This window comes from Mesoplodon mirus, assembly GCF_964341445.2.
Source record: "Mesoplodon mirus genome assembly, chromosome: 9".
Taxonomy (NCBI): domain Eukaryota; kingdom Metazoa; phylum Chordata; class Mammalia; order Artiodactyla; family Ziphiidae; genus Mesoplodon; species Mesoplodon mirus.
In genome coordinates this window covers 93451531-93462605 of record NC_138985.1, presented here as the reverse complement: position 1 = coordinate 93462605, position 11075 = coordinate 93451531, and the positions used below count along the sequence as shown (strand labels likewise).

The following is an 11075-nucleotide window of genomic DNA, read 5'->3' as shown; positions in this document are numbered from 1 at the left end:
TCTGCTCCAAGACCAAGGGGGCCTGTGAGGGTGCCCAGGAAGAGCAGGTCACAAACCAGTAACTTGTTGACTTTTGTTAACAGGGTGAGAGGGATCTTCTGAATGGAGGACTCTGAAATGTGCGTCTACCCCCTACCCAGGCTGCCTGTCTGTAACCCACCCCTGGCTCCAGGTGCCAGAAACACCACCACTGGAGATCCACTCCTTCAGATCAAATACTGTCCCCTCCAGGCTCATCTTAAAATGTAAATACCAAAGGGACAGTGTGTGTATTAGTAGCTCCAGGGGGTGTGTTATCTGTTCTGGGCCCGGAGAACATTTCAAGAGGAGAAAAGGGAAGGGCTGCTAGTCCCCCTGTCCACCTGGATACCTGAGGAATGAAGAGGCATTTCCAAGGCCCCTGTCCCCCGCTCAATGCTGAGCCCAAAGGGGTGGCAGTCAGTGCCAGAAGCCACCAAGCCTCTTCAAACTTGTTTTTATTTCCTAAGGAGTCAGGGCAGGGGTGGGGAAGGGATCCATAACTTGGGTTTCAGGAGGAGCCCAGGTCTTGGGAAAGAAGACAAACCCTCTGGCTCTGCCCTCAGCAGTATTGTCAGTAGGGGTGATTAAGCGTGTGCTCCATGATGGTCCAAATGGCCATCCAAGTCTCCTGGGCTGTGGGGATAATCTGTGTGGCTGGCAGCAGAAAGCCACAGCGCCCCGTGTCACGGAGCTCGAAGGTGAAGGAGTATTTGATGCCACTGTCATAGGCCCAGTCGACAGTGATCCCACTGGCCACATCTGGATACAAAAGGGCAAAGAAATGCCCCCCAAAAGGAAGAACAGGGTGTGGTCACAAGGTACAGAGGCATCCTGAGAGGACAGTGGGCCCTGGGGGCCAAAATCCCACCCATTCCTGCCACACCAAGCTTCCTGGCCTAGGCCTCAACCTGGGCCATATGCTGCTCACCCAGCCCAATCTCTGCCCTGGCAAAAAGAAAGCTTCTTGAGGCCACCAGACTTGGGACATTTACCCTCAAAGAACATTGCAGTAACCCAGGCATTGGGAGATATGCACTAATTAACGCTGCAAAGAAACAGGTGCCTGTGTCTGGGTACCACCATTCACCCTTCTATTCAAATGTGGAAATCAGCTCTGGCCCAGCCCAGCTAGATCTATGGCACAACCCTGTGGCCAACCAGGCCTGCCAGTCAGCAGAGCTTGCACCTGGTCCAACCCTAGGTGGATGTGGTACCAGCCTGAAGCAGCAACAGACAAGGGAAGGCTCACTCACAGAGAGTGGTGCTGATGCTGCCATAGATGTACTCGATCCCATGAACCTCATACAGGGCCTGCACTGCATCCTTGGCAAGACTGTACTGCAAGATTAAATCCAGACAGTGAGATGCCAGTGCTCCCCACACTCCCACACCCTCACCAGCTGCTGAGAAGCAGGGACTTCAGAGTCTTGGAAGTTGAACATGTAGATAGCTCTTTTGAGAAGGAAGCACAACATCTCCAGTTTTGAACTTGATCACATGTGAGAACAAGTCTCCCCACCCCCGGCTCCCTACCATGGGGTCTGTTGGGAGTCTGCTGGATGCCTCCCCCAAGCCCTAGGCAGCCAATCTCATCAACTCTTCCTGGTTTGAAACAGGCTCCAGAGAGTGGCCATAGGGGTACATGAGCATCTGAGAGTAGCTGTGGATGGAGATCAGAGCCTTGATGTTCCCGTGGGACGTGATGAAGTCCACAATGGCAGCCACTTCTGGCTCTAACTGGGGGGAGGGCCCATGATAAGTCTCTGAGCAGGGGTTGTTGTTAGAACCGTTTCCTGGAAGTAGAATCAAAGCACTCAAAGTGTTCAAATTCCCAGGCTTGGGAAAGACAGTTAGTGCTCACAAAATATACTGTACTCCTCTACATTTCCTAGCCTCTTTTGCAGTTTGGTTGAGGTCATGTGACTCCTTTTGACCAATGAGAATGTGAGCAGTAATGATGTGTCACTTCTACTTGGAGGCTAAGAGCAAGTGCGACTTCTTGACACTCTCTTCTGTCTGTGTGCTTGAAGGAAAAAACTCTAAATGGAGAAGTGTCCTGGATCCCTCTGTCACCAGTGGAAGAAAGCTGTCAAGGAGGGTCACCTACCCACATTGGACTTTGTATGCATGAAAAATAAATTTTTATTGTGTTAAGCCACTGAGATTTGGAGGGATATTTGTTACTGCTTCATACCCTAGTCTAGTACATCAGAGGAGTGTTGCCACACTATGACTCAGCAGCTCTGTGGCCCTGTAGGGAGCTCCCTTGGCTTGTCCTTTGGTTAAGTCCTGACTGTGGTTCCATTAGAAAGGCAGGCCTGCCTCAGCAGTTGCCAGTAGGCCTCCAACCTGGCCTCCCCTATGAGCAGTGACCCCTTTGAGCTGATCCTTCTCTGCTGACCCTCCACGGCCATGGGAAAGGCTTGGGTCAATTGAGTGCTCAGACTTATTGTCTGCTCAAGCTTTGCCACAGCCATGGCCCAAGAACAGCATGAACTTGGAGGAAAAGAGAGACTAGATCACCATAGTTGCCCAAGGCTGGTCTGGGAACCACAGATGCAAAGAGTCTTTGAAAATTCTTCTTGGGGACCTAAGTTGGAGAGAGGGCAAAGAGCAGCTGTGCTTCTATTTTGTTCACAAATTTAATTTGTTCCCATCTCCTACTAGACTCTTTGCTCCCCATCTCTTTTCTTCCTCTTCTGTTTTCCTCCCCTCCCCAACGGCCATGTCATGGAGGGCTAGGTTGGGCTGGTCACGATTTGTGGATTAGGAACACAACTGGAAAGAGCATCCCAGGTCCTGCTCTCACTCCTCCTCCCTGAAATGACGGCACAGAAGCCCAGTCAGAGGCCAGGGATTGCCCCAACTTCTGAAGCCTCCTGAGGATGCCAGAGCACCCCTCAGGGCAGTGAGTTGGCTGGAGAGCTGGGAGGCTTGCCCACCAGTTCAGATGCTGCTCTAGGACTGCAGCAAACAGGTCCTCTCCAAGGGTGCAGGTGAGGGCAGCACGGTGGGAGGGATGATCTACAGATTACTCTTTATGCAGCAATTAAGGCAATAATAAAACCATAAACAAAATCTTCCCCCCTGAGTCACTAACCAGACACTCGCTAGCTATTTCTGGCCACAGGCAGGCCCACAGGCAATTCTGTCACCTGGGAGCGCATCTCTTCTTGGTCTTCGGGTCCTCGCCTAGGGCGAGAACTGACCCTGGTTAGAAGGGGATGTGCCTGCAGGAAATGAGGGGGTAAGAGCAGCCTCACAGGCTGGAGCTGGCCCAGCTAACAGTGGCCCTGTTTGTTGTGTCTGCTGGGAGCCTCTGCACCTGCTACACTTGATGAATGACAAATAGCAACAGATGAGCAGAGCAAGGGAGGCTGCAAGCTTTGTCTGCGTTCGCAGCCCACGCATGGAAAGTGGTTCCCCTGCCAACGACCAGGTGGCTTTGCCCAAATATGGAGAAACACTTCAGGCCGTTAGTTCTGGTTTGAGCTAAGCAGAATAATCTAATCTTCCCCTGACCAAATGGGAATTAGCTGTCTGCCTCTGACGTTCACAGTCAAAGTCCTCTGAGCCTGCCTGTTTCACAAGTACCTGCTAATGGATTCATTAGCTATTTATTTTTCCTTGTCTAAAAATGTAATTTGTAGCAAGGGGAACTCACTGGAAGGACATGGTAAATTATTAAAAGCAGTAATCTTTGGGCAGGGGGATTATGGGAGCTTTTTGTCCCCTCTGGGCTTTTTTTCCCACATATTTTTTTTTACATTGTGTATATATATATACTGATGTTTTTTTTCCTGTGGTGAAACTCACAAAAGTTATTTTCTTTAAGAGGTAATTTGTCTTTCTTCTAGCCAGTCTGTCTCAGGGTATGTGGGCACTCTCTTCAGCCAGTTCTGAGGGGCCCACGTGGATGCCCTCTTGGGGGCAAATGTCTGGTTATTTGGAGGTGGAAACACCTAATTTTATGTGGCTGTGTTCCCTTACACAAGCAGCTAAAACACAGCCCCAGACTCTCAGGCAACCCCTACACTGTGGGCTGGTGGCCTCGCTCTGTATGCTTCAGAGCTGTCCTTATTTTTCAATGAGAACAGACTCAGATCAGATTTTCAAAGCAATGGGCATCCAGATCTAGAATGTTCTATCTTGGTGGCTTGACCTCCCATCTGCAGATCTGCTTTTCAACAGCATGGTGAGGGGGTAGGAGCAGCCAACAGCATGGCATCGTCTCCTGTGGAGCCAAACCCTGATCCCCCAGTATAGTGTGGGAGCAATATCTGGGGGCCGAGGGCTGTACCCATACACCCCTCTGTTTTGGGGACTTTCCTGGTTAGACCCAGAACCCCAACCATCAAATTGCTGCATTCAAAGGGTCCACATACTCATCTCTGGGCTTTCTGGAAGCCTCAGTTTCCCCATCTAGTCCCTAAGACCCTCGCGTGGCAAGGGAGATAATCAGGAAGAACACCAAGGGAACTCAGGAGGAAGCTGCCTACCCCTCCCTTGAACCATACAACCCTGCAGGTAAACAACAGTCCAACAGCCCAGGGTCACAAAGTAATTGGGCCAAAAATAAAGGCCAGGCTCAAGTCACTGTTAATGATAAGGAACTAGCTTATTCCATGTTTGAACCTTTGTTCTGGCCTCCCCAGAGGGCAAAATTTGGGTCACAGGTCTCAGGGAATGAATTTGGAGGCATTTTCTTGTGGCATGCTCCATTCAAGGAAGGGTTAGAGATATGTGGGTGGGGCGCCACAAATTCTGGGTTTTGAACAATGAGCAAGACTACTTTGGACCTCCTTAAGCCTTTCTCTGCCATATTTAGGATCTGACCCTTGCAGTTAGTCCCCAGGCAAGGAGCTGTTTCCCATGAAGGCTTAGCATATGTATACATTTAACAGACATATGCAACCTCTCCCCATACCTCACGGCCAATCCTAGGCATGTGCCTGCCTATCCCTGGCCATGACTCACTTGCATTAGCTAACTGCTTTGCCTCCCCAGTTATGAGTCAACATAATCTGACTGTGTGGGAGACGTGCCAGGAACCAAGTCCTCTCCAGCCCTGCCCCCGGGTGCAGCAGACTGCAGTACCTCCAAAGCCTGACTTCCAGTTCCTGTTAAGATCCACACCAATGCAGAAGATTCCGGGTCTGCTGGACTTGTTCTTCCGCCACAAGTGATTCTGAAAAAGCGCAGGGCAGGTGACCTCATTCACTGGGTCCATTCCTGGGTGGGAGCCTCTGACATCCTGGTCTAGGAAGTGGGGTCTGGCGGGCCAGGGAGGGGCAAAAGGAAGGAATCTCTAGGGCAGGATGGGGCTGGCATGGGGCTGGGCCAAGGCTGCAGATCAGATGCTTTGTGGTTAAACCTGGGGTATTATGAGGTTAAACATGGGTATGGAGAGAGAGGCCCAAGCACAGCCAATCAACAGTGGCCTTCCCTGGGCAGCAAGAGGGAGGCTGAAGGGCAAGAGCTGCAGCTACAGTACCTGAGCAGCCCGCCTGCCTCAGTGAGACTCTGCCAGGAGCCCCCGAGGGGCCTGCCCCTAGGGAACCTCAGCCAAGCATCCCAAAGCCACAGTGACCTTTCCTCCATTCCCCCAGAGCTGACCCCTGATCCTTGACCCCCTCCCTCTCAGGTACTCTCACCATGCTGTGGGTATAAGCAAACCCGTCAGGGTTGGAGACAATCTCCATAAAGATGTCCATGGCGTTCAGTATGTCTGTCACAATGCGGTCTTTGCCATATTCATTGACAATCTGCAAGAAAGGGCAGGGTGGGGACAGGGTGAGGGACAGGAGGCCCTGCCGGCCTCTCCTCCAAAGCAGAGCAGGACATCTGTACAGCCAGTGGCTGCAGGCAGGGATGGCATCAGTCATCAGGTTCAGCCTTGTGCAGAACCAAAGGCTTGGATTTTAAACAACGAGAAGGCAGAGGACAGCTGGGGGCTCTGTGCTGCACAAGGCCAGAGCACATGGCAGCTGTTCTATAGGGCAGAGCGTAGACAGCCCCCTGGGTTAGGAGAACCACGAATTAAGTTTTCAACTGGAGGTGCCCTTAAATAGTTGAGCAGCCCCATCCCCCCCAGCCCAGCCCCCATGGTCCGTGCTGACCTTCCTGGCAGTCCAGATGCTGGTGGCATGGGTGATCCACTCCCAGGAGTGGATTCCAGTGTCGATCCAGATGGCTGGGCGCTGAGAACCTCCAGTGCTGAACTGGGGAAAAGCACCGGGCCCCATATAAGTTTGAACCAAAACAGCTCCAGAGCTGTCCCTAGACTGCCTGGAAGGAGGCCCCAGACGTATCCTCACTGCCTGGAGCGGCCCCATTTTCCTGAGACGGGGGCTGTAGGTGGAGGTACCTGTGCATGAGCCCATAGAAAGTGCACACGTGTGGGGGTGCCCTGGAGACACAGTGATGCTCTTGGAGAGCAAAGTGATCCAGCCAGAGGCACAGAATTTCCCAGGTTTGAAAGTATTTTAGACTAGTGCTTCTCAAACTTTGAAGGGCACATGAATCCTCCGGGGAGCTCAGTAAAATGCAGATTCTGATTCAGTAGATCTGGAAAGGGGTGTGTGGCTGGGAGTTTCTAACAAGCTCCCAGGAATGCTGCTGCTGCTGGTCCAAGAACCGCACTGAGTAGCAAGGTCTTAGACAGCATTAAAGGGGGAACACAGACAGCCCTTAAGGGAAATCAAAGCAGGCACAGGTGAAGTCAAGTTCTGAGCCAGATGAGACCACTTGACCCTTCAGAAGGTTCCCCCAGGGCATTGTTGAGGACTGCAGCGCCTGTCTTCTCTGAGAGCAGGATGTCAAATGCCCTGCGTGGTCCACGCTCCTGAATGCCCTTTAGGGCACACACAAAGAATCATTTTTCCGTAGGCTCCACACTCTCACCCATCCTGCCTCCTTCATGGCCAAGGGCACTGCTGCTGCCAAGTTTACTAGAGCTCTGTTTCCAGTGGCCCCTGTGAAGAGCTGTAAGGTGTCCTCATAGACTCAGGCCTATCTGTGAGGCTGCCTGAGCCAGATGACCTCAGTTGTTGTAAATGAAGCCTCTGGGTACCGCTCTTCCCATTGAACAGATGAAGCAACTGAGGTAACAGGAAGAATGCTGACTCACTCACACTCACATCCCAAGTCCAAGGTGATGACTGCCACTCTGCAGTTCCATCTCCTTAGCAACCCTCCCACCAGATTCCTGACCCAGACGTGCCAGGTCACTGCACTACCACCTGTCCACACCTACAAGGGTGGGTCCCTGAACACCACCATCCCAAAGCTTGTGGGTCACCTCGGGACAAGAGTGTACACATCTCTCTCCCTAAAACTCCCACCCAGCCACAACCCCATATGAGCTCAACTTATGCCAGAGGCACTCACTGTACAGTCTAGTGGTCAACACTGCTAGCTTTTACCTTCAGAACAAGAATGGACCGATTTTCAAAGCTGTGGCCAATCTGAATTTTTGAGACAATATCTGAATGCTCAGTTACAAAGTTGTTGATCCAGGTATATATCTGAAAGGAATGAAGTTTCTCAGATGGGCAGTTAAGCAGGGACGGGGCAAACCCCAGGATCTCTCTGAGTATTCTCCTTGCCCCATCCCACCCTCTTTAACGCTTTCCCACCTCCCTTGAGGATCTAAAAGTATCACAAAAATCAAAGACTACCTTGGGTCTAAGGCAGGAGCTGTGGTTAGCCTGGATTCCCAGGCTCTTCCTAAGCCTTGCCTGGAAGAGCAGCATGTGCTGAGCCTACTCAGTCCCCAGGGTCAGCCTGCACGGCTCTCTCTGGTTGGAAGTTTCTCTTGCTTCCATTTTATTGGCCCATTCAATCCATTTGACAGATCTCATAGTCCTTGCAGTGTTGTTTTTAGTCATCCTGACCCTTTTAGATTCTAAGCCTCTTGAAAGCAGGATTATTTATCTCTGACATCAGTAAATACTGATGGAATATACTAAGTCATTCTCTTATTCTTCCAATATATAATTAAATTGACAAATATATGAGAGAAAATGGATCCTCTATTAACGGACTTCGTGAAATGGGGAGAGTGATAATGATAATAATAGATGGGCAATATCAATAATGTCATCCTTTACATGGAAATAGGATGTGTGCCTAGAGTTTCTTTCTCGACTGGGTGTCTCTATGCTTTTCTTGCATATTCTACCTTTATAAACAAGTCACAATCAGTCATGCCTGCCCTCGATGGCTGTAACCATAATCATACATTTTCTCCAGCTGAAGGCAACTCTTTAATTCTACAAAATGGCTCTCTAACATGCCTAGCTTCCTGTCCCTCTATGCTCTAGTACTCACAGCTGGGGTCACTTAACACAGGAATGGTCGTGCAGAGGTTAAGACCCCTGGATCCCTAGCCAGAATGTCAGCTAGGAAGGCGCCTCTACCTGCTCTGTTCTGGCCGGTGCTGGATCCCTGCTCTAGTGTTCCACCTCGCAGATCCATCACCCCGGTCCCACGCCTGCTGTGGACTGCACTGTGGAGCCACAGCCCCCTCTATCTGAATCCTGGCTTCTGGACCTCCTTGAGCTGTCCACCTCCTGTTGCCCAGTGGGTACTCTGCACTCCCCAAGTGTCAGCTCACAGTCTCCTGTAGACCCCAGAGTCCTGAGGCTGGAAACCCTGAAGGCTCAAGAGGACAACAGAGTCCAGAGCCTGACCCGGCAGACCCACCTCCTCCAGGGTGTGATACGAGGAGTCACTGAAGCTACTGGGGCTGCGCTCCAGCCCGCGGGATTTCGCCATGGCTTCTCTCTCCTCGTCCAGCTGCACCTAGGAAGGGAAGAGGAGGCTGGGCCAGGCATGTCTCTTCTGAGCCCTGCCTCAGCTGGCTGCACAAACACAGCATCGACATGGGAGAATGAGCCGCTGTGAGTGTGAACTGAGCAAAAGGAGGAGACGCCAGGTTGCTGGGTGATTCTTCCGCTTGGCAAGCTGGCATTCATGCCGCCATTTCCCAGATGAGCACAGGACAAGGAGTCTGGAGAACTTGGCTCTAAGTGTGCCATTGCCACTAACTTGCTGTGGAACCTTGATCTTGGTTTCCTCAGCTTGAAAAGTGGGACTTGCCTTGCCCATCTCAAAAGGATAAAATGTAATAAAAGATATAAAAGTGTCTTGGAAAAGATGCTCATGGGCTACTGCCAACATTGCTTTTGTCCGCTGTGAACACTCGGTTGAGCCAAAGCCCAAGCTGAACTATGTACACTGACCCCTGGGGGAGCAGGGGGCTCCCCTGACCCACAGCATGCACTCTGCCCCAGGAAGTAGCCCAGACAGTTGATGTCCAAGCCATTCGAAAAGCCAGTCCAAATCATTACAATTAATGTGCCAACAGTCTGTCACTCACCATTTTAACTGCCTCTTAAACACAAGTACAAGTGAGCCAAAGCAATGTCCTTCCTTGAGTGGCAATTTGGAGTTGGCACACAATCCTCATGTGGTACTTCCCACAGAGAGGGCAGTATAGTGCCTGGGTTGAATTGACCTCCCACATCATCCTGGGGCATTTTTCCCAGCTCGGGACTCAGTGAGGTGGGCAGGTGCCCTCCACCCTAAGCTCATACCCTTACATTGACACCCAGGGACCGAAGCACCCCAGGAGGACTCAGCTCTGCCTGTGCAGCATGGGAGGTGCCTGGGCCCCTTTGCCACAGGGGTGCTGGGAAAGCAGAGGCTGTCAACCCTCGAGTCACTCTGGTTTGCATCTCTGGGTCACAAGTAAATCCTGATAATGCCTTGCTTCAGGCCAGAGTCTTTTAGTTTAACCAAGCATCTGTATACTCATCATCGTGGTTGATCTGGTCAGATGACCTGATGACAGGGCAAGAATTAACTGTTCATGTTTTAGAGAAAAAGCAAATTAGAGAGGTAAAGAGACTTAATAGCAAAGCTAACTAGGGGCAGAGGTGAGATAAAAACCCAGATATCCTAGTTTCTAACATTATGTTCCTTAAGGACAGCTAGCTATCAAAACTAAAAGCTAATAAGAATCTCACACACACACACACACACACACACACGTACACATGTCTATGTGTGTGTGTGTGTGTGTACATAGAGAGAGAAAGAGTAAGAACACGTATAAAATATGAACAACAGGTGAAAAGTCCATCATACTATTCTTGTAATTTAAAAGTGCTTTAAAATAATGAAAAGGCAATACCCCAAGCATAGGAAAACAACACAGTAAAATGCCAAAAAAAAAAAAAAAAAACACCCCAAAATGCTAACATGCCTGTTAGGAGAGAAAGATTATGATTTCAAGCAATTTTTCCTTTTCTCTATTTTTGCATTTTGGCAACGTGCTCACACTACTTCAATAAGGAAAATCTTCTAAATGAATAAATAATATTAAAACAAAGATAAAACACCCAAATGGCTAAAAATAAAGCAGCAGCCATGGCGCCTTCAGTCCCAGGGCTGGAAGAGACACCTCAGCCCCACTCCGCTGCAGCCGAGGCCGCTATCAGATGATGACACACTCACCCCACCGCCCCTGTCAGCTTGCTCACAACCCTCAAGTTCACAGATTTTTAAATGGGAGTGGAAGTCAATGTTTGGGGCTCATTTCGTTCTCTTTTTGAGCACCAGCTACACGCTAGGCATTTGTAATTGCAATGTTCTCTAGCTGAACTGGCTGGGCTGGGGACGGTCCCACTTGGGCAAAGCTGGGATTGCTGGTTTAGTTAGAGATGGCTGGAGGAGCCCTGATCCTCACTGGCACAAGCACCAGCCTGGGAAGCTCTAACAAAGGAAATTTGTCTTCTTCCCAGAAAATCAACGGAAATCTCAGCAGCCTCCATGACCAATGTGTGTCCCTCACTGTGGGCCGGGCATGACCAGCTGCAGTGAGCAGCTGCAGAGCAGAGAGCAGGTCAGGCCAACGCACCCCAAGTCAGGGCCCCAATGCCGTAAAGTTAAAGGGCCCATACATCTAACTTCCTAGGGATGGTGAATGAAGGTGGAGGAGAGGGAAGAAAAAATGGGAAGATAGGACCGGAGGACCCAGTTCTTTCACC

General features: G+C 50.5%; 1 protein-coding gene across 1 annotated transcript in view; it reads right to left on the bottom strand.

The window, feature by feature from the left end:
• Positions 1-592: 592 nt before the first annotated feature.
• The window catches only part of CPA5 (carboxypeptidase A5), a gene marked incomplete at its 3' end in the record, with an annotated part of 50836 nt that continues 40353 nt past the window's right edge, over positions 593-11075 (bottom strand). Inside the window, 8 exon segments of the mRNA XM_082632373.1 lie at positions 593-780; positions 1275-1359; positions 1615-1814; positions 5119-5209; positions 5676-5786; positions 6141-6242; positions 7446-7547; positions 8728-8826. Coding sequence (XP_082488499.1) covers positions 593-780; positions 1275-1359; positions 1615-1814; positions 5119-5209; positions 5676-5786; positions 6141-6242; positions 7446-7547; positions 8728-8826 — 978 coding nt within the window.